Below are 24,701 nucleotides of genomic sequence, written 5' to 3' on the forward strand. Positions count from 1 at the left end.
AATAGATATCTAACATTATGCCAATTTAGGAATAGTAGATAAATTACTGAACGGCTTACAAATGAATAACTCATTCTTATTATAAATGAAATGCCTGTTACAAGCATGATGCATTGAAATATAGTAATGACATGTACATGGTACATGTTAAACAATTTTAAATAAAACAAAAGCTTGACAGTTACTCAAATATACAGTACAAATTCACAAAACAAAATCTTTTAAAACAAGTTGAGGTAACCTCAAACATAAGTTTTAATGCAATAAACCAGGGAATAAGTATCTCCTTTAGAGAAAGAGACTTTCTGTATTCTCCTCCAGTAGATTCTCATCAGGTTTAATTGCATTCTCATCTATACACCAATGTTACCTGACTTATATATAAAACATGGCTTTAATTTAAGAATTTCTAAGTGTGTGTGTGTGTATATATATATATATATATATATATATATATATATATATATATTTTCTACCACCAAGTTAATGAAGGAAAAAAAACTGACCCAAAAATATATATCTTTACAGCAGTCGACTTGTACACAAATCTTAAAAATAAGTCTGGGCTTGCAGATAAAGGGAAAACTGAATGCGGGGTAGTTTTATAAGGAAACTATACACTGCAAGATGGCTATTCGGAAACTGTAAACATTAAGCTTGATTCAGAAACCCCTAAATTTCTGTGTAGGGCAAATGCAAATGTCAGATCATCACCAGGAGTTTTCCCTGTGGACTCTTGTGCTGTTGCCATCGCCCAAGGTGCTCTTTCCACACAGACTCCCCGAATGTGGTGCACGCTCTACGGAGAGCAAGGCTACTAATGACAGGTCTGACAGGGAGACCAGGAGTAGCACGACTGTAAAAGCCAATAAAATTCAAAGTTACAGCTGTCCACTGTGAGGCCTGTGGCCCCGGGACTCCCACACAGGGGCATCGTATCTGACAGCTGGGAGGAACTTCATCCACAACATTAAATTTCTAGGCTTTGAGGAGTTTACAATATTGAATAATATTTCCATTGAAAAATGTTGGTAGGGAGTCTCCCTCACCCCTCCTGCAGATCAGGCCACCAGCCTACGATTTGGACCACTCAATAAACTGCCGAAACTTTCCTTACAGGAGTACAATTAGGCATTTTTTAAAAACCACAGAACATTTGCATCCATAGAACTAAACTGAAGTTTTCTTCCAATTTGTAACAAAAAAGCTCCTGGGATAAAGACTTCATAATCCAGAGCAGTGTTTTAGAGCAGAATTATAAGCCCCTGAAAAAGAGGAGTTTATAATGAAAACATAAAGCCACACCCAATCATCATAACAAAGACTGTATAGTACGTGTGTAACGTTTCTTTTGATGATAATGTATGTTTCTAGTAGATGTACCATAACATACAATTTGTGTTAGACTTTAAAAATCCCTTTTACACGCTGTAATTTTGAATTCACGTTACCAACATCATCATTTTCAATGCCTAAACCATTTTGGAAACGCAATAGCCATTTTGGCCTCGAAAACCTCCATCCCATCGGAGAAAGGACAGTAGGAAGTGAAGGCCTATCTTCAAATCTTGATTCTCTTCAAAGTTGCTGGCAGATAATGAGCTAGTGAACAAACGACAGTAGTGGTTCTCCACAAAGATCTCAACCGGGTCTCAAAAAGACAGGCAAAGGCTTACATCACCGGCCATCGAGATCAGTGGCAAAGAAACACGGTCCCGCCAGCAGGATCAGCACATGTGGCAGGGGAGAACTTGGGAAGATGAAAGGAAAGGCCGGAGTTGACACCTAGGCGGGTCAGTCTGTATACTCAGCCACTATTGAAAGAAGGACGGTGATGTCATCTGGCTTTCCACCTAAAATGAAAATGAAAATGAAAATGAAAATGAAAATGTATTCAGAGATCTTAAAAGGAAAAGTCAATTAAAAATGTAAGCCTAAGCAGGTACTAGGAGATAAAAGTTTGCAAGTAAGGCAGGTTTGATGTGTCAACATGCTCTAGTAGAAAAGTATTTGATATGGAAAATATCTGATAAAGAGAAATAGTTAAAAAAAAAATGACACGTAGTTTAACTGAGGTTTAAAAAAAACCTTCGCTGCTTCTTTACCACAGGAGCTCTATTAAAATGGCTACCACATCCTCTGTCTACAGCAATCGCAGTAAACTAGACAAATCTGGTTGGGATAAATTCTGCCTGATGAGAAAGTTACAGGCTTTTACTCACAATCCTAATTTGGACAAACATATCTAATGTTTTGAAACTAGGAATAGTCTTGTATTCTAATCTGCCAAACAGCTATGGCATGTGCTTTTTTCTATTTTAATACTTCCTGGAGGGCTAAGAAGTGCTTTACATGTCACAACATTGTACCAGCAAGACACTGACCAACTCCACAAGTTCTGATACGACAGCACAACATGTCACCCCAGCTCTAAGACTGAGCTGCTGGCCTGCTCCCGAAGTTACATATCGTTCAGCAGATAGAAGGACTCTTGAGGCAAGGGCAGTTTAACATTGCTTTCCTCTTCAAAACCTGCTGTGGTAATCTGGCAGGCAAATATCGTCAACGAGTCCCACAAGGCCAGAGGAAGGGAGAAGTGAAATGTCAGACCCGTGAAGGGCAGAATGTTAAGCTGTTAGGAATGTCCAGGGCCTCTAGGCAGACTTAGAGGCCTTTTGGGCTCAGGTCCAAGCAGTGCAGTGGTGGCAATAAAGGGCTTCAGGTTCCGCCTGCCTCTACAGCCAATGGAGTTCAGTTCTGGTGGGCATCCTCTGTGGGGAAGACACGATGACAGGTACTTGCTCTTGTCCTTCAGTGCTAGGGCCTGCTGACCAGGCTCAAAGCCACGGGCTCCCAACTGAAGAGGATATCTTACCGGTCTCACCCCAGTGCTCTAGTTTACCTCACCCCACAGCCCAGAATGCTCCCATCCTACTATGTCCCCAGTTAGTCCCTATGACCTTCCTAAGGAATGCTTACCTCTCACATTCAATCCATTGTCACATGCAAACTGTGCAAAAGGTGACATATAATTTGGGTCATAGGCCAGCTCATGGGCTTGCTCAGCAATGCTTCTTGCCGTCTGTTGTATACTCTCATAATTTGAATTCTAAGACGAAAGGATGAGGGAGTTATTTTTACACAATGCCTCATAGGATTTCTGCACACAAGTACATACACTTTTTGTAAATACCACTTTTTGAGACAGTAACATTTATCTAGCCACAGTTTCCAGCATTTCAGTTTTTACTCTAGTTAGAGAAGACATTAAAACATTACACCTTCAGTAAAATGAACAAGGCCACCAGTGCTGCCTGCACAAGATGTCAGTCAGATGTCATTCTTTGCTCAGGTGGCCTTGGGCCCTGAAGGTTGGATTTCCGTTTCTGCTTTTTTTCCCATTTGGAATTCTTAAGGTATTCTTGCTAAATCTGGACAGGACTGAAAAGGTGGATTTTGGTAGCACTTCAGGGAGGACCTCAAAAGTTTCCTTGCTTAGGAATGCGACCCTGGCCAACCACACAGTTTGCTCTCCAAGTGAGAGCTGCCAGGTGTCCTATTGAAAATACCTTCAGAATTTTATATCATGATGAAAGATTCTTGTTTAGCTGTGTGATCTTGATCCATACCCTTATCCTTGCTGCTTCAACCTCCTCATCTGTAAAATGGGGATGGGAAACAAGGTCCACTTTAGCTCTAACATGCTAAGACTCGGAATAGTTTTAGTATAAATAAATAACAGGCTTCTGCTTCAATGTCGCTTCCTCAAAGAGGCCTTCCCCGGCCAATCTTTCTAAAACAGCAGCTTGCTTTATTCTCTGTTCCTTCACCCTGCTTTAGTTTCTTTCTAAGCCACCAACATTTATTATATATTTCTTTCTTTGTATTATCTTTCTCCACTAGAATGTCAGCTCCAAATGCAAGGAATGTGTCATTTCTGCTTACCACTCTGTCACCACACAGAGCACAGGGCCAGCTCCATGTAAGCACCTGACCTTTACTGTATCCCACAGATGGGGCATGACACTAAGGACCTCGTATACATGGTCTTAGTCTATAAATTATGATAGCATTGTGGTGAGGATTAACTAAGACCATGGTAGCCCCCACCATTTTAAAGGTGAGGAAAATATTGCTTAAAAAAAGTTCAGCAACTTACTTTAAGTCATAACTGCTTACTGGTAAGGACCTAGGAAAAGACTAATTTTCCCCAGAGTTAGTACTTTTACAAAGCCAGGAAAATATGGAAAAACTGGTTTTCACTTCCTTCCACTCTCTATATGGGCCAAGTCTGAACTTTTAGTTACTGGGACAGCTCAGATGACATCAAGGCCCCTAGCTGCCTGTTCCCCTTGGCCTGGCTGGCTCTAGTGTGGTGATTTCTTGTCTTTCCCGACCTCAACACCTGCTGAGTCTGTTAAGAAATAAAAGGAGAAAAAGACAACCAGGAACCAGCACCATTAAAATACAATTAAAAATACAAGAAATGTCTCATCTGGACTTTCCTACCTTTACCACTCTTTTTTTTTTTTTTTTTAACCTTTACCACTCTACTAAAAGGTGTAGGTGGGAAACCTCTTTTTTTCTCAAGTACTCCAATTGTGACTATTTCCATTTACAATTGCTTGAAAGACCAGAACTATTATTTCTTTCCTAAATTTACAAGAGTCCTTTCCTACAAAAAGAGATAATACAATTGTACCAATAAAACTTAGCTGCCCAGAGAGGGCCTCTCCTTCCACGAACTAACCTTTGAGTTAATTACCTTTAACTTTTTTAGCTCCTGAAGGATCATATAATCAGGCATGTTGTCAAAAAGTCCATCTGTTGCCGTCAGGATAATGTCTCCTAACTGGACATCAAAAGATGTGCTATCAGCAGCATCCGGGCTGTGACAAGGACAGGGTAGGGGCAAAGTTACAAGAGGCCTTCAGAGATATGGTGAAAGTTTCCAACAGGCACTATGTTATATTGTAATGAGGCTATAAGAAAAACTAATTTATAATAACAGAATAAAAAAAAAAATTAAAAAAAACCCAGTCACAGGGCGCCTGGTGGCTCAGTAGGTTAAGTGTCGGACTTCAGCTCAGGTCATGATCTCACAGTTCACAAGTTCGAGCCCCGCGTCGGGCTCTGTGCTGACAGCTCAGAGCCTGGAGCCTGCTTTGGATTCTGTGTCTCCCTCTCTCTCTGCCCCTCCCCCGCTCGTGCTGGCTTGCTCTCCCTCTCTCTCTCAAAAAAGAATAAAAAACATTAAAAAAAAAAAACCCCAGTTGTTCTGAAATTCCTAACCTTGAAAAAAATTAATTGAAAAATCTGATATAAATGTTTCAAAAGCTTAACTGAAACTACCAAGTAAGACTGAGTTTGATGATTAGTCACATATGGCTTAAAAGGAGGAAGGGTTCTTTTCTGAGTCAGAACTAACATGCCTCTAAAAGCCTAGTAGAAATGAGTCTTTATTTCCTAATTCTTTAGAGCCAAATTCCATCCTCTCTTATTCATTTTCTACTCATCAGTTTCCCTGCAGGCTTGACTCTGGCTCTCAGGAGGCTGCCATAATAGTGTAACAAGAGAGCACCATGGAAGAGAGCATGCAAATCCTGTAAGAATTAATTCACATGAAATACCTACAATGGTATTTCTCACTATAGTGCCAGTAATCACTAGTATTACTACTAGATTAGTATTAGTATGGACTAGTAAGGCAGAGTAGGGACTGTGTGTCTCCAGGGCTTAAAGAGTGCTCATCGTGTAAGTTTTTTTTTTTTTTAACGTTTATTTATTGTTGAGAGAGAGAGAGAGAGAGAGAGAGAGAGAGAGAGAGAGAGAATGAATGCAAGCGCGGGAGGGGCAGAGAGAGAGGGAGACACAGAATCCGAAGCAGGCTCCATCCAGGCTCTGAGCCGTCAGCACAGAGCCTGACACGGGGCTCAAACTCACAAACACAAGATCATGACCTGAGCTGAAGTCAGACACTTAACTGACTAAGCCACCCAGGCACCCTGTCATCACCTAAGTATTTAATTATTAGTATGCCTGGTGCAAAGTAGGTCTTCAAGAAATATCTAATAAGTGAAGAAACAAAGTAACCCTCCAAATTGGGAAAAACTGTTTAACACATTGTTAATGAAGAGAGGAATGTACAGACATTGTGTGCATGTGTGTGTGTGTGTAGGGGGGGGTAGATTCATAAACAGACGCTTCCATATGCAGAGAATAAATCTGGAAGGACACAAAGAACAGACAACAGTGGCTGAGGAGAGAGAATGTATTGCTGGGGGATGGGATAGGAGGTAGATTTTTCACTACATCTTTTTGTATGCAACTTTAAAAAAGATAGATGGGAGTGGTTTTTTGTTTGTTTTTCTGTGATAACACCTGATGAAAACAGATACAAGAAGTGGAGTGGGGGGGGGGGGCGGGGATCTCAGGTGGGGAGAAAAGATCATATACTCAAAGAGTCAATGGCCCTCTCCCAAAGGCTGGTTCTCAGCCATCTCCAAAGGCCAGCTTCACTGAATCCAAGCCTCCAAGGTGAAGGAAAGGTGAAATATCTAATAATCTGCCTTAACCTGTAATTAGGGAACAAATGCAAAGAAAAAAATTTACACACTGATCCAGAAAGGAGAAGCCAGAACCAAGTACCCTGAGCTTGACAGAAAAATCCCAAAACTTGTTTGTGTAACTGTTATAAAATATGTGAAGAGAAAACATAAAAACCCACCCACCCACGCCTGCTGGGGATTTATACAAAGTGCACTGAGAAAATTTCTGGTTCATCTACTCCTGACTGAGGAAAAGAAGTAGCACATTTCAAAGTTCTGTGATGGGCTTTGGCTTACACATATCACTTACACATTTATATCACAAATATTTTGTAAAGACAGCAAACCAAAAGGAAACTAAAGGAAACCTGTAAATTAAGGAAAAATTATACTTTATAGATATGAGGAACCGAGTAACAAAAGAAATGTCATTCAGCAGGAGGAAAAAAGACTGTAAAACTGGTGGAAACCAGGTCGATTTCTTCTGTGGAATAAAGAGAAACAATGCAAGACACTTCACAGTTGCTCAGACTTTGGAAACAAATCAGATTCTAGAAGTTTAGATTAATGACCAGGTTGGCAGTGAAGCTCTATTTTCTGCTGAGGTTTTTCTTCCCCAGGAGTGTCCTTTGCTATCCTGCCTGTGCGAGACTCGCTACCATTGGACGGTTTGTCCTCTTCTCCCAACACTCCCACCCATGAGCTTGGTGTTCCGCCAGCTGCAGTTTTGCCCGTTTTGATTGAACATACTGTGCTGCTGGAAACTTTTGACTGCACTGAAACACGAGCTGAAGTCACATGCTAGCAAGCTGTCTGTGGGCTCCAGGGGGAAGCAACCTCCACCTCGCTGGCAGGCCAGAGCGCTGCCCTAACCAGACTGTCCCAAAGATAGCGTGTGAGGTATGGCAGGGCAGCTCTAGCACTCAGATGCCAAAATAACAAGAATCCAATAAGGGAAAATTAAAACACTGCTCTCTGTACCTGTTAGCTGAGCTTGGTATCTACCACCCCCTGGGGTTCTGCTTTCTCCTCACTCCAATATGGCAAATATGAATATATGTTAGAGCCAAATGAAGAAGGGACTATAATGAAATATTCTTCCAATTATGGTAACATACCTTAATCTGAAAGTAAAAAAATGCTTCCCTCTCTGTAGGAGTCAGCAACAGACCTAGATGGACAATCCTGAATACCTAATTATACAATATACTCATTCCAGTTTAAAAGATAGCAGTAATAATTCTATCTTAGTTTGCACTCAAAATCTGGCTTAATAAGAACTATTAAGTAGAGACAACAGACCTTTCCAAGACTACTTCTAATTTTACAAAAGGTTCATTACCCATTTTACAACATTCATGAATCATAATCATAGTCTGGCACAATCAAATATGTTTGTGCCAGGTCCCATAAGGTTGTTAAAGGAAGAGGAATCTGAGACTGTCTTAGCCTTATTCTGTACTCTGATCTTAGGAAAGATAAACTGTAAAAGTTGATTCAGAAAAGTAGTTATTGTCTTGAAAGGTCTTGACAATTTAAAAGTTCTATTTGATGCATATAATAGGAGGCCCTGAGAATCAGGAAGTTATTCTGATAAATAAAGCAGATGTCTGTTTGAACTCTTCCCTAACAACATATGCAAATTCTCATACGGGCAGTGGCATGCATAGACAATGATTCACTTCTCCAGCACAATTTAACAAATATAACCGTATATACCATGTTGGTCTTGGTATGAAAAACTGATATTCTGTAAGCTTGAAGAATATTTTCAGTCTTGTCAAATTATTGGGTGTTTGTTAGAATTCAACTTGGCTGCAATAGCCAGCAAAATATCTTTCAAAGTCAAACTAAAAGATCTTTTTGATGAGAACATTCTCAATGTGCCTTATGTCACATGAGAACTGAAAATGCCCATCTCCACTGTAGGTAAAGGGGGATGGGAGGAGGATGTGGGCGAGCCATGTCCTACTGGCTCTTAATGTAATGGCCAAGAGGGGAGATTACCTGTCACTCAGGACGACTCCCTCGGCTTCAGGTGGTGCAATTGAGAGCTGGAATGGAGTGTTGAAGTAATGCTGCTGCTCATCTGATCGGTGCACAACTTCACCACCCCTGACAACCAGGAAGCCCGAATCGCCCAGGTTTGCTGTGTGTAAGCGGTGGCTAGTTCTGTCCAGCACCACAATGCAGGCAGTACTGCTACCTAGAAACAAAAATGATCCCCGTTTATTTTTTCTTTCTACCTTCCTATCTTTGCATCCACATTTTTATCACATCACCCCAAAAAGCAATATGCCACAACTGGAACCTCCTTTGCCTATCTTAGTCATGCTCCAAATCTCCGACAAGTGTCAATAGTAACCTGATCAGGGTCAACATAATAGGGAAAGAAATATTACACATAGTAAGCAGGCCCCTGAATCTGAAATCTTTCATTTGCAGAGACAGAAAACAATAAAAATGGCTGGTATCTAACCATACTTTTTTCATTTCAATAGCACTATAATCTGTGCCAAGTGCTCAAAACCATGTTGTTGAAATTTTAAGTTTTAATACTTAAATGCCAGAATAAGAATGTTATGTTTTCCTGACATTTCTCATTAGTCATCAGCAGGAAGCCTTCTCCATGAAATTCACTAAAATTTAAGAGGGCACATAACTATAATATTTAACCAGATTTCCATCTGTTGAGGTCATGAGGAACCTTCATCAAAGACTGACTTGCTATGAAGTGACAAGACCAATTTTTCTCAGGTAGCCTATGGGATCCACCTGTTGACCTTACAGAGACCATTAATGTTCAGAGAGAAGCGAGCATGTCCAAGCAGAGAGCAAAAGCTTCTGTGTAGCTTTGCAGCACACAGCTCACATGACCTTCTGCAGATCGAAAAGCTGATGTACCACCAGTACTACTGCCTTCAAGTACTAAAATTTAAACTTATACCTACAGAAAAAGTGGCAAAATAGAAAAATAAACAGTTCACCAAGAAGTAAATGTAAATGGTCTTTAAATATATGAAAAAATCATCATCACACTAGTAGCCATTTTGCCTATTAGTTTAACAAGAGTCCAAAAAAAAAAAAAAAAAGAAAAAAAAATCCTGCGTGGTGTTGACAAGAGTGCAGGGAACATGGTCATTCTTTTTTTTTTTTTTTTTTTTTTTAATTTTTTTTTTTTTTCAACACTTATTTATTTTTGGGACAGAGAGAGAGACAGAGCATGAACGGGGGAGAGGCAGAGAGAGGGAGACACAGAATCGGAAACAGGCTCCAGGCTCCGAGCCATCAGCCCAGAGCCTGACGCGGGGCTCGAACTCACGGACCGCGAGATCGTGACCTGGCTGAAGTCGGACGCTTAACCGACTGCGCCACCCAGGCGCCCCGAACATGGTCATTCTTATTCCATGATGGTGGGAGGGTAAAACTAAACAACCTTTCTGAAGGGCAATACAACATTGGGAAATGTGTGTATCACTTGATTTAGCAATTCCTAAGAAACAACTAGAGACGTGAACAAAGTTAAGTACAAAAGCATTGTTGAAGAACTAGAAACAACCTCAACATTTGACATTAAGAGACTGGTTAAATCAGTTACAGCACCTCCAGGAGGATGTAACAGCAGGAGGCTGCACACTATCACGGAATACTTAGCAGTACAGACTCTGCGGTCAGCCTGGCCCCATCTGAATGCTGGTTCTGTCGCTTACTCACCTGGTGACCTGGGCAACTTACTTAAGCTCTTTGCACCTCAGTTTCCTCATCTACAAAACAGGGATAACAGTACCTACCTCTTAGTGTAGTTTGTGAGGATAAAGTTAGTTAAAGCATGTCAAACACTTACAACACATAGTAAGTGTTAGCTATCCGATAGTCACTAAAATTGTTAAGAGAAATATATTTGCAAACGAAAGATAACTTAAGCGAAACAAGTAGATTACAAGTTGGCATTAAAGTTTCCTTAAATAGGGGCACCTGGGTGGCTCAATTGGTTAAGCAACCGACTTCAGCTCAGGTCATGATCTCATGGTTTGCGAGTTTGAGCCCTGCCCCGGACTCTGTGCTGATAGCTCGGAGCTTGGAGCCTGCTTTGGATTCTGTGTCTCCCTCTCTCTCTGTCCCTCTCCCGCTGGTTCTCTTGCTTGCTCTCTCTCAAAAATAAACATTAAAAAATTTTTTTTAAGTGTCCTTAAAAAGTGTTCTCAAACTTAAATTGTAATTCAAAAAAAGTAAAATTTAATGTAATTTTAAAAAGATAATAGTAGGCAAAAGCTAAACTGTTAAGATGTCTGTTAAAAGCAAAATGAAAAAAAATAAACAGGCTGTGGAACCAGCTGCGTTAAATCCCAGGGCTCCATTATTTTCTAGCTGTGTGACTGTGGGCAAGTCACTTATTCTCTCTAGGCCTCAGTTTCTTCCTAACAAAATGAGAAACAGAAGTACCTATGGATCTATCTCATGGGGCTGCTATAAGCACACGGTAGATGCACAATTCATATTACCGTTATTCTATGCACAAACATACACAAAAGAAAAATAAGGGAGCATAATCACTAAAATATTAATAGTTTCCTTTGTGGGATTATGGGTAATTTATTAACTTTTCCTTAATAAAAATGTGTAAGTTAATATAAAAACACTTAAAATATTTATCTCATCATAATGTTCAGAAATTCCATTTCCCTGTTATCTAATCGGACACCCTAACGCTAAGCTATTTAGTCGCTAGCCCACTAAACATCAGAGAAAAACACAGCACTGTAACGAACTGGCAGTGCCACCAGATAATCTGCATAGCTTACGTTAAGATCACCAATTACCTTTCCTTCCTAACTCAATGCACAAAAACTCCAATCACTTTTCATTAATAGAATCACCACACAAAAGATCTTCTGAAAGCTGATGGGATTAATCTGAGGAGGAAAAATGACAGATGAGTAGCATAGCCTTGAAAAACCTGGGGCAGGAAGGACTCATGTTGACTCATTATTACTCACTGACAAACCCAGGCTATTGTTTTGCCACCCCTGTGGCCATCACGGTCACCTGCTGAGTTGGAGTCAAAACGGTCCTTGTGAATGACAGAGCTTTAACACGCAAAGCAGTACAAATGAAGGTAAGCCCGGTGTTACGGAATCATCTGGATTTGGGAGTATATACTCCTCCTCTGCCTCTTCAAGTAACTGATGTGTGCACATGGCTCGGGCCCTGAGAGCCTAATCCTGGAATACATTATTCTTGTGTATTTGTAGAGGAACAAGCAGGAAATGAAGAAAAAAAGTGCTGAGGACAACAGGGTCAAGATGTTCAGACCACTGACAATCCAGACAGGGACCCAAGCAAATCACTCATGCTAAAATGGAAATAATTTTTATCACTGGCCCCTAATTTTGTAAACTACTATGGAGCCTTTTGTGCAGTAAAGAAAGAACCTTATTATGACTCACCCCCTCAAATTCTTAAGATATGTTGGTTTTATAAGACCTAACTCCACTTATTGTTTTCTGAGAAATTATATATTGACAATTAGCCTGTGATGCCAACCTGGATATAAAAGCAGCTAGAAATTCTTAAGAAATGAGTAGTTGACCTTTATATTGGAATTGTGTTATAGGCTTTTTAGCAATTCCTGGATTAAAAAAAAAAAAGAATTACCTAAAGTTATCATTATTTGCGGTTATATCAGAGGCTCAGTAAAATTCAGCAGGCTGTCTTCGCCAAAAGATGCTTGAGTTTAAACAGCTTAAAGGAGTGTAGATTAGGTGAAAGAAGCGTATATGTATCAAACATGGTAATGAAGGATTATTTCAATATGTCTTTTAGGAGAAAAGAAGTGATTATAATATTCAATGTAAGAAAACTTCTAATATGTCCTTACATTTATTTTAAGACCTTCCAACTACATGAGGGTAAATAGGAAAGGAAGAAGGGATAAGAAAGAAACATAGCAAAAAACAAAGCTAAAGCTTTCAAAGTACAAAATCAGGATAGTTGTTGCTTTGCAATTGCTCATTCCAAGTTACAGTGAATTGACAGGGGGTGTTGGCAAAGGACTCATGGGAACAAGCAGGAGTTGGGACCTGGAATCTGTGTCTATAGGCTCTTTGTTAGATGTTAGACTTTTAGATAGTATTCTGCAATGCTCTCTTTCCCTCAACATGCTTCTGAGTATTGCATGAAGCTTTGAGTTGTTCCTTTTCACAGAAAAAGATCTCTCCATTGAACAAATGAAGCAAGGGGGTCAGAGGTTAAGTAGTTTTCCCAAAGTCATATGGAAAGTTGACAGAGGTGCTAGAAATAGAATCTAGGGTGTTTCACTGTGCCAGGCAAGCTCCAGATTACATGTCCAAAATAGCGGATTAAGACAAAGCGGTATATTGAAACCTCAAGACAAGGTTTCTCTTCAGTTAGAAGGAAAACAAGCTGATTAGTCACAGCACTAAGACAGAAGATGGCAGCATGATAAAAAGAACGCCTTCCTATAAAAGATTTAAATTGAAGGCAAAATTTTACAACATGGAAATCTCCATTAACACTGATCAGAGGCTGATTTTAAAAATGGATGGTGACTGGGAAGGAGGCTACTTCTACTAACCAGAAAGATGCTGGCAATTAGCAGAAACTTAGTAACAGCCTTCTGAGAGCTTGCTCAGAAGGCTGGGTAAGTTGTTGGGTAAGTTCCCAGGAAACCATTTAACAAACAAATGTAGAAGCTTTGGCCAAAAGATGCTCTATTAGCACACCAGATAAACACACACTAGATATTTGGAAGTTTTCTAATACAAGATTAATGGGGATCTATTTTGTGTCATGCTATCTCACAGACTAATCAGCTACCTGCTAGCAGTCTAGGGTACCTAAATGCAACTTGAACTCCCCACAGGTAATCAACTTAATTTTACATACCCAATCCCATTCCCTTTCTTCCTCCCCTGGAGAGGACCACTATCCTGAATTATACAACCACTTACTTTTCTTTCTTCTTTTATCACATTTTGGAAACCCTGAACAATATGGTTTTACTTATTTATGTTTCTGAATTTGAAATGTGGAATGAAACTGTTAGGTGATATTCCACAATGTTCTATTTTCCCTCAACATCATGTTCCTGAATATTGCGTGCAGCTTTAAGTTGTTCCTTTTCAAAATGCATTTTTCTACAGTAAATGGACTTTCTAGATTTGTTCTGAGTCTTCTGCTGTTATATGAGCATTCCTGTACCTATCTCTTGGTACACGGATATGCAAGAGCTTCTCTGGTCTAGGGTATAGACCTAGGAGTGGAACTGCTATGTCATACACTCTGTTTACATTTAACTTTATTCCATAATACCAAATTGTTTTCCAAAGTGGCCGCACCTATTTACATCCCCTCCAAGCAGTAGTACTTACGTAGAGAGTGAGAGAAGCTCAGAGCTTTTCTATCAAACTCTGCTTAATAAAGAGCCTCAGAAAAAAAGGTGGGTTGCCAAGTGATTTTCTTGTTTTTGTTGACCATCTCCTGAGCTTCTTTATAGAGGAAAACACACAGCATAGCTACTTACCAAGCAAGGGTACTTTATTTTGCAGCAACTCACAGTAGCTCGTGGTGAGGATTCCAATGGGATTACTTGGGACGAACCGTCCTTCTTTTACTAACCGTTCACACGTCCGCATTAAAGTCCCTGAGAACTGAGATGGATCAACTCCATAGTCTCTCCATCCTCCTACACCATCAGCAACCCCTAAAAACAAAACAAAAAAATTACATTGAAAGGATGTTCTTACTGACCTCTCAGGAATTTTTATTCCTGTCTCCTACTAACAGTTAATTTTACTACATACTAGTACATGTATTTACCCTGGAATTCAGAATGAAAAGTGCTCATATTTAATGTATTATACACTAAAGGGCACCTGGGTGGCTCAGATGGTTAAGCATCTTGACTTCTGCTCAGGTCATGATATCATGGTTCGTGGGTTTGAGCCCCACATCAGGCTCGGTGCTTGCTGTCAATGCAGAGCCTGCTTCAAATCCTCTGTCCCCCTCTCTCTCTGCCTCTTCCGTGTGTGCTCTGTCTCTCTCTCAAAAATAATGTATTATACACTAATACTCCTAATTCACATTCTCTACTTAGAATTCGATCTTTCATAAATTGATGTGTGTTACCACAGGGTGGCATTGCCTATTAGCCAAGAGTTCAACTTCAGCAGGATTATCATCTTCGTATAGAAGTATTTATGTTATTACTGTGTTCTATTTTATAAGAATGAAAACTGATTTTTAAAAAAAAATGCTGATGATAGTGATAATACAACAGAGTCAGAGCTGGCAATCATTCAGGATATCAAACACAGCAAACTCTAACTTCAAATTTTGATCAGTAACTATCAAATAAAGAAATAATTAAAAACATATCCCATCCTCTTTCCTCCTCCCTCAGAGACAGCCACTATTCTGTACAGGTCAGCACTGTCTAATACAACAGCCACTACCACAAGTGACTACTGAGCCTTTGAAATGGTGCTGATCCAAATTAAGAAGTCCTCTGAGTATAAAACACACATTGGATTTTGAAAACTTAGTATAAGAAAAGGGTAAAATATCTCACTAAATTTTTATATTGATTACATGTTGAAATAATATTTTGGATATAATGTGCTAAAGATTAAAATTAATTTCACGTGTTTCTATTTGTTTTATTAATGTGAATACTAGGAAATTTAAAATGACATGTGCGGTTCACCTTTCCCCCCCCCCCCCCCCCCCCCCGAGAGAGAGAGAGAGTGAGAGAGAGTACGCAGAGGGGAGAGGGGCAGAGGGAGAGAAAGAATCTTAAGCAGGCTCCACACTTAATGTGGAGCCCAATCCCACAACCCTGGAATCATGACCTGAGCTGAAATCAAGAGTCAGACCCTCAACCGACCGAGCCACCCAGGGGCCCCTCACATTGTACTTCCATTGGATAGCAATGGTATTGAGATTTGCATGGGTCCATAGAGCTGCTGATGAGTTCAGAGTGTACACAAGACTCCTTTATCAAAAGGAAACTAGTGTTTAAGAAAGTCAGTAAGACACCAAAGTCAACATCATACCACCTCCTATTCAACTCCTTACAAAACCCAAAGCTAGTTGTTCAACATTAAAATCAATTTCTGTCTAAGTTTAAATGAACTGAGGGAACTAAAAGATCAGATATATATACATTATTAAGGCTTTAAATGACCATATATCAACCTTTCTGGAAGGATCTATAAGAAGTATTAATAGTAGTTTTGGAAATAAGAGACTGAAAATGATCAGTGAACAAATGGTGAGACTTTAGCTTTTTAACTTCATACTGTTCTGAACTATTTAAAATTTATTTTTATAATGATTATGTATTGATTTTATAATAAAAATATTAGGAATTTTATAATTTTTAAGGCTTGCTGAGCATTAAACATCCTCCCCACATACATATTTACATTTTTGTATGTTCAACTTTCACACACATTTTAAAGAACTTATTTGGTACAAAAGTAGGAGAGTGTCTGTCTATATATGCATCCTGAAAAAACTGGCTTAACATGAAATGGACCCAGAAAAACCAAACAAACAAATTTGAAATGGACACATGAAACTCTGTTTTCTGGTGACTGCATTTCTCAAACAGAAGTGGAATACATCCTGAAAAAAATGAGAGGAAACATAATTGGAAGAGAGTATAAGGAAGGTGGCAAGCAATATCCCTCTTAGGACAGCAACTTTTCTTACCTTTATGACCAACCAGTAAGCAAAATTTCACTATGGGGCAGTTCCAAATTAGTTGATTAAATGATATGGTGTCTGGGATTTTTTTCAAAACAATAGGGGGGAGGAGTGATGGAGGAATGGATGAAGTAAGATTGGCCATGAATGGAAAACTATAAAGTGGAATGAGAAGCACTCTCATTTCTCTACTTTGATATATATTTGAAATTTTCCGTTATACAAATTTTCCACTATACATTATTTAAAATTTCCATTATTATTATCAATGATAATAAGAAAGAAAAAAGATTCTTCTGCTGGCTGTGTGGAGAGCAAGAGCAGAAAAAGGGGACGAATCAGGAATCTATCTTAGTAACTCAGTGGTGAAATGGTGGCAGTGCAGTCAGTGTGCAGAGATTGGAGATCCAGTGTAACAGAAGGACTCATTGGGGTACTGGATGGAGGTATAGCAGTGGTGGAGAAAGACAAGTATCAAGGATGACTGAGGTCTACCCTACCAGGAACAAGTATCACTTTTTGTTTTTCAAGCAATTTTGAGGATATCTGGAAAATTTTCACAGAATTTAAGATAGTTTAATAGGAACTTCTTTTGAGGAATTCTTATTGGGGGTAAGATTTCACCATTATTTTATTTTTTAAATATTTTATTTTTAAGTAATTTTTACACCCAACATTGGGCTTGAACTCACAACCCGAAGACCTACAGCCACATGTTCCACTGAGCCAGCCAGGTACCCCTCACCATTATTTTAAATGCAACAATTTGTGTTAATTATAACCGTTGCAACTTCATCTGATGAATCATTCGTTCTTTTCAAATTACTGCCTGCTTGAGGAAAGAATTTCTTTTTAACCAGTCTCTAAGAGCCACAATTAATTTTAAATACAAAGTGGTTTCATCTGCAAATGCCCTTCACAAGAAAACCATTAAAATCTGAGATAACGTTGAGAGTTGATCCTGGCACTCACTAAATAATCTGTCAGCAGGTTATAGAGTCTGACCTGACACAGCCCTTCAACATTAATCAGATTTCTCCCAGAATAGAGTGTAACCTTTCAAGCACCTGTTTGCTTTTCTACGGGAAAAAATCCTAGGCAAAGCTCCATTGGAGAAATCTCTTTAGGGCAAGAAGGAGATTCAAAAAGCCTATAAACTGTTCAATAAAGCTGTGGGAAAAAAACGCCTTAGTATACATAAATAATTTACTCACAAAGAACAAGTTATGTAATAGGAAGAGTCATATTTGGGATTAGAATCAGGCTAAAACCAGAATAACCTACCACATGTATATTTGAAACCTAGTTTAATTCCTATTAGGCAATTATTTCTACAAGGAAATGAGTATTTCCTCTCATGCACAAGCAAAAGCTTCCATCCACAAAGGAATAACACCTTTTAAAGTGGAATTAATCCAGATATAAAGAGAAATTTCACTCAGAATACATTTCAAAGGTAACAAAAACAACTGTTAAAGGAGAGATTGCTTAAGATCCCAAAGATATGAAACGGCAAATAAGAACATACCTAAGAGCAAAGGGAGACCACAGTAAATACTAGAAACGGGGCTGAGGGAGACACATCCTACCTATGAGAAAGCAGCTCACATTCTTAGTGGGCAGCAACTACTCACACAGGAACTAGACACACAGCTCCCATAAATGCTGCTATAGGAGGGTCAAGAACAAATGGTTAATGCTCATGGTGCCCTGTGGGAATGGAGCAAGCCTTCGCTTAGGACATAACATTCAGATTAGGCCCTGGAAGGTAAGTCACTTCCACAGGCAAAGGAAAGTAATAACAGGAAAAAAATGGTAGACAATTAGGTGTGGCCGGGGTTTGGGTGCTGAGAAGTTAAGTTGAAAAATGCAGGGCAGGAGCTGAAGTTGTGGGCTCAGAGTTGTGATCCAAGAACTTTAAACTTTACGCTATAGACTTGAACTGATATGGGAGCTATTAGACACATGTGGCTACTGAGTTTGAAATGTGGCTAGTTTGAATTGAGATGTGCTGTTAAATGTAAAATAACACTGGATTCCAAAAATGTAGTACAAAAAAAACTATAAAATACTTTAGTGATAGTTTTACACTGAATAGATTGAAATGTTTTAGATATTGTGGGTTAAATAAAATATATTAATTGAAATTAACCGCATCTGTTTCATTTTTACTTTTTTTTTTACTTTTTTTTTTCAACGTTTATTTATTTTTGAGACAGAGAGAGACAGAGCATGAACGGGGGAGGGGCAGAGAGACAGGGAGACACAGAGTCGGAAACAGGTTCCAGGCTCTGAGCCATCAGCCCAGAGCCCGACGCGGGGCTCGAACTCCCGGACCGCGAGATCGTGACCTGGCTGAAGTCGGACGCTTAACCGACTGCGCCACCCAGGCGCCCCTCATTTTTACTCTTTTAAATGTGGCTACTACAAAATTTAAGATTACATTATGTAGTTTACAGTATATATAGCACTGCTATAGACAATAAAGTCATCAAGTTTCCTGGGTAAAAGTGATATAATCTAATCTATATTTTTTTTTCTTTTTTTTTCTAATCTATATTTTAGAAGAATAATACTGATAGCAGTGGAGAGAATGGGTTGGGAAGAGGATGGAGGTCAGGCATCAGCTGCAAGATTTTAGTTTAGACGTAACGAGAAAAATAGAATACTCACTAGAAATACAAAGGAATGAATACAGAAAGACACCTGGACTTGATATCAACGTACTTTATGTCAACAGGTTTCTGGATTTCAGGAATGAGTATTGATTAGATGACTCTCCAGTTGGGAAAGGAGTGGAAATGCCTCTAGAAAATATTGAATTGTCTTGGGTATGCTGAGTTTTAGGCACCAGGAGGACATTTTTAAGGAAATGTTATGTATGAAAAGTCAGGAACTGTAAGTCTGCAGCTGGGGAGGTAATCAGAGCCACATCTTTGACAAAGATTGGGAAGTAACGCCATTAAGGGGGGATTAGATGCTCAGGGAGAACACAGAGAGTAGTAAGTTCAAGGAGTCAAGTGGGGACCTTAGGAATGAGAATTCCTGGTCAAATAGCTCATTTGTGAATTGCATTTTACTCCAGGCATCAAATTACAATCACAGATAACTGATTAAGTTTTTTACAACTGATTAAAGTTTAAGGAAATAGTCCAGTTTGGCAAAATGATATAATTTCTTTAGAGGTGAAAAGAGGTGAAGCTGAAAAGGTAGGCCTGAATTAATGACTGGGAATGCTTTGAATGCCACCAGAGAGTTTACACTGAATATAGAAGCTATTTCCTTTAATTCACTATAATCATCTTATGTCTCCATTAATAACATTCTGTCAGCATATATCTAGCTTAAGTGTTTCCTTTGACCCCCCAAATCCAATTAAAACCATTATTAGAGTAAGATAATGGTTACATATCTGAAATAGCCAAGCAAAAGGCTGAGAGGAGACTACAGAACACAGAAAATTCACTTAGGTGTACTATTTACGTGGAAATGCCAGTTTTGTAAAGTGGAAGATAATCAACCAGAAAATATTTATGATGATTATAATTTTCCACATAATATTTTGGTAAGTTTCCTGTAGACTGTTTTTCTAAAGTGAAGAGTTAAGAGAAAAGAAGATAGGATAATTCTGGTGTGTTTCCCATCATTTAAGTGTATCTTTCTATAAAAAGAAAATTCTTAAAGTAACAGCCAATTTTCATTTATTAACACATTTTTGTCTTTTCCTTACTTATAATCATATAAAAACAAAATTTTGCGTACTTTAAAAAAATCATTTGGCTTTTTATTAAACTTAAATTTTTACTTAATAGCTTTGTTCTAGGCCAAAAGTTGAAGGAGAAAAGATTTCATAAGCTGAAATTGTGGAAGCTTAACAATCCTATCTTTCCAATTACTTATGGTCACCTAGCTGCAAAAGGCTCACCTTGAAAAAGACTCTGAACTAAGCCAACATTAGTCTGTGTCTCTCTAGTATGGTCCATTATCAGCCATAAGCATGAGGTTGCCATTCTTTTTTTTTTTTTTTTAATTTTTTTTTTCAACGTTTATTTATTTTTGGGACAGAGAGAGACAGAGCATGAACGGGGGAGGGGCAGACAGAGAGGGAGACACAGAATCGGAAACAGGCTCCAGGCTCTGAGCCATCAGCCCAGAGCCTGACGCGGGGCTCGAACTCACGGACCGTGAGATTGTGACCTGGCTGAAGTCGGACGCTTAACCGACTGCGCCACCCAGGCGCCCCGAGGTTGCCATTCTTAAGCCCTTCCTACTACACTCACCTTCAGACTGACATGCAATTAGTTACAAAGCAAACATTTTCCAGAAGAAAGTGACGCCTAGAGAATAAATTCTAAATTTCAATTTTTATGTATCAGTGAAAAAAGATTTGACAATTTTATCTAAAAATAGACTCTGGGAGAATTTCAGATATTATCTAGTACCCAAAGGTAATAGCTTTATTCTTTGCATTTTTGATGATCTTGAGGCATTTTACATTGAGCCTCACACTCTAGTGAAGCAAGACAGTTCGACAGGGATTGTTTTTCCATCAGTGAAACACATCTCCTATCTACTAAGATGGGTACTTGATAGTGAATTGAAACTCCAGAAGAGAAACTGAGTAAGATTCTGGCTGGATCACAAGAGTTGAATAAGGAGGGATCAGGATATCTGTTTTTACACTTTCTGCAGCAAGTATTCATCTAATGAAGCCCTGGCTAGGCAGTATTTATTGCAGTGCTATGGCCAGCTCCTTTTCAGATGAAAAGGTTCTTTTTCAAATACTATCATCTAGTGTTCTCCGAGCTAATCTTCTTTGTCTAGAGACATCACAACATGAAGCATTATAACTAAAGAAAAATGAGATCAGAGTATAAACTCAATTTCTATCAAATAGAATAGATCATATTTGTATCAACATTGCTGAAGCCTCAACTATTTGGGCATTAAGAACACTCCCCTGTGATTCAGGACTGTGAAATGTTGTATCTGCAAATAATTATCCCAAAGGGAATAAAAAGCAGAATTACTGAAAAAAAAAAATTCAACAGTTGAGTTATTCAGAAAAGTACAATTTGCTTTGACTAACAGTCCTTTCAGTTCTCTAGAGGTGAAATTATATAGATTATGATGTTCTTTCTGCTTTAACAAGCAAGTGATATATTCCCTTTGCAAAAAGTTTCCCCAAAGCAACCATTCTTCATTAATCACAACAAAACCTGCTTCTTCTGATTCTCCGGAGAACAAATCTACGTCAAGAATTCAAGATCTCTAAGCAGAACAGCAAACTCAGAGCTGAGGCCATGAAGCTGAAAGAATGGAAGGGAAGAAAGGTTCAACTCTGTGGTAAAATGTGTGAAAGTGGAACCTATAAACAAAACTCAAATTCTGCTAAAGAAAGGGAACTGTCTGAGGCACTTAAATAAGGATCCAAAGCAGAATGGTCCATTTTATGTTTTAGAATTCTAAACAATATAGCTGCTATTTCTTACTAGCTTAGTAAACACAAAATTACTTTGTGATTAATCAAATTAAAATGTACACACACACACACACACACACACACTCACCCCTACTGCCCAGAATACTTCATTATCTAGAGATGGTAATTTCCAGACAATTCTGGGCAGTTGCTTTGCCTTAAAAAAGTAGTGAAAAATGCTAAAAGGATTAGGAAATGATACTGTGAAGGCAAAATAAAATAAAATTAAAATTAAAATGTTCTTCCTCTAACTTTAGCTCTTCTGTTTAAATACCAACACTTAATGTGGAATGTCTGGCTCAGCGTGACTTGGGGAACTTGGTATCTTATAGACTTGGGTATGAATCACTACCTTCTCATCAAACTGAAGAGTTGAAGGTGAAGTCACAGAAAAGGTCACTTCACTCCTTTCTGAGCTGCAACAGTATCTTCCTCAAATGCTAAATGCTGTTCGCTGTGCTTTCTGAACCGAAGGAAGCAACAGGCAAATCATGGGCTCACACTTATTGTGAACTGTGAAGTGTATGGGCAGGGCCCTTAGTGTGTCATAGAATTAAGGGCTTCTATTAAAGCCAAGACTTCTGTTTCTAAATATTAGAAAATGTTATATAACACCTAATGATTTAATGTTTAAATAAGAAAACAACAGCAATTAAAGCCTAGTTAGTTATCTGATGTGTACCTACTTGTACTGGCCCTTTAGGCTAAAAAAGAATTTTTCCTTTTGCTTGTAATTTATAAGATTAGATCTAGAATTCTGGTCTTAAAGGTTAACATAATATTTATGACAATTAAGCTATATATCCTTGACCTAACCCCAAAGAGGATACTTATTTACCTCCCTGCTTTTCTCACCCATCTATAAAAATAAGAGCTGGCCTTTACTAAAATACCACCCTCTGGGAGAGGTCAAGAGTCACATGTAGCCCTGGCACAAACACTCTTTTTTTAAAAAATGAGAACATAATTCCTCTGAATAAGCCTGCCAAGTGGAGAACTGTCCCTTAATTTCTAAACACTAATTTTTTTTCCTACACACTGTTTCACTAAGTAATGATATTTGAGTGGTAGGACCAATAATTTTTTTTTCTTCTTTCCATTTTCCACGATATTCCCATTTTTCAGTAATGAGTATATATGTTACCTTTATGGGAGGGATTATAAAACCTATATAAATCCAGTTAGAACTATATTTTACACTTACATTCAATATTAAAGTTATTCAACACAGTTTACTGAACATTTTCTATATGCATGACATTGTAGTGAAAGGGAGCTAAAGGGATTTACATATAATAAAAGATTTCCTGCCCAGGCAGCTTAAAATCAAGTGGTAGTGACTGTGGCAGGGAAGAAGGGTTTGGAGAGGTTTATGATAAATGGCTCTAACAAAATAAACATGCACCAATAAAAACTAAAGATCAGATTACATCTAGCTGAAGGAATCAAGAAAGTATTCATGGAGAAGAGAAGTGCCTGATCCGTGCCTTGAAAGATGAAAACATGAGTCATGGGGGAGGAGGTTGACAAGAGAGGCAATTTGGGCAGTTCCTTAAGATTCTGACTAATATGGATAAAGTGCAGTAATAAAGGTGAGGGTAGAACTCTTAAGAGCTGAGAAACCTGACCTCCAGGTAAATGCCTATTTATTACATTCCAGCCAGGAACCTCTGACCACCAATCAGCCCAAACAATTCACTGCAGGAGTTCAGGCTTATAAAGGAGGTCTCCTGAAGGAAAGGACTGGCCTGAAACCACCAAAGTCCTTGAGGCCCACTGAACTAGTTAGTTCAACTGAGGCCTTTATTTGCTTTAATGAAGGGACTTTGCTCAACTATTAGCCTAGGAATAGCTAATGCCAAGGTAGTATTCAGACTCAGCAAAGATCACCCTAGTAAAACAAAGTTTTAAATGATCATTTCTGACTTGAAAAGCAGTGTATATACACTAGGCAAGGGCACAGGCTTTGGAGTCAGATCTGGGTTCAAACTGCAGCTCCAGGACCAGGGTAATGTGTATCCAAGGGTGTCCCTTGGATAGCTCTTTGAGCCTTAGCATCTTCACCCGTAAATGGGTGCTCAGCTCATAGTCGACATGCAGTAAGAGAGACTTATGCCTCTCTAAGACCAAATAACAGCATATAGAACAGTCTATACCAAGCAATCTTTGATCAGTGTTTGTAGTTTACAACCACTGTTCTGTGGTCACAACCAAAAGACAATTCCCACTCACAGGTAATATATAAAAGATGAATGGAGTCCATTCAACTTTTCCCATCACACATCCACCACCATTCAGTATCTCATTAAACATTTAACAGGAATTAAGGAACAAACATATACGTCTCTACAAAATATACAAGGAAAAACAGATCCACCTACACTTTGAAGAAATTAGTTTTCCTTTTTCAGAAGTGATTCTGAAATAACCTTAGTGAACAAATATCTCTTCAGTGCCTGCTGTCTGCTAGGTGCCAGGGTTCAGATTTAGATATTCCTTATTTTAAATGGAAAATCTTACATAACAACTGGTGATATATAAATTGGCCTAAACCATTCCCTTCAGTCACTACAATAATCACAGCACCTCTATCACAACTTTCCTGTCTCCTTTCTCTTTATATTGTGACTCCCCTTCAGGGCGGAGTCTCTTTCACATTGCTAACCAACCATCCTTTTCATCTCTGGGTGCTGGCCTAGTAGCTGGCATAACAGTTCTCAATTCTTGCTGCACAATGACATTACCTGTGGAATCCAAGTCCCACCTCCTGAGTCAGTATGCCCAGGATGGACCTGGACATCCTAGCAAAGTATGGCAAACCAACTGCACAGGTGATTCTAATGAGAATCACTACTGGAGCACTCAGAACTTAGTTAAGGCCAGCTGGACTTAAACATTCTACGAGCCAGATGATTCCACCTCTGAAATGCCTCTCCCAACAA

At 38.9% G+C, this 24,701-nt stretch overlaps 1 protein-coding gene across 1 annotated transcript in view; it reads right to left on the reverse strand.

The window, feature by feature from the left end:
* Positions 1–483: 483 nt before the first annotated feature.
* PPTC7 (protein phosphatase targeting COQ7) overlaps positions 484–24,701 on the reverse strand; it is a 35,182-nt gene continuing 10,964 nt past the window's right edge. Inside the window, exons 2-6 of the mRNA XM_047088237.1 lie at positions 14,092–14,271; positions 8,556–8,754; positions 4,766–4,889; positions 2,980–3,109; positions 484–1,853 (exon numbers count right to left, since the gene is read on the reverse strand). Of these exons, the coding sequence (XP_046944193.1) occupies positions 1,795–1,853; positions 2,980–3,109; positions 4,766–4,889; positions 8,556–8,754; positions 14,092–14,271 (692 nt within the window). The 3' untranslated portion in view covers positions 484–1,794. The remainder of the gene's footprint in view (positions 1,854–2,979; positions 3,110–4,765; positions 4,890–8,555; positions 8,755–14,091; positions 14,272–24,701) is intronic.

Source organism: Lynx rufus, unplaced genomic scaffold, assembly GCF_022079265.1.
Source record: "Lynx rufus isolate CCGP_SWC_20201006 ecotype Redwood Valley unplaced genomic scaffold, mLynRuf1.p SCAF_24, whole genome shotgun sequence".
Taxonomy (NCBI): Eukaryota; Metazoa; Chordata; class Mammalia; order Carnivora; family Felidae; genus Lynx; species Lynx rufus.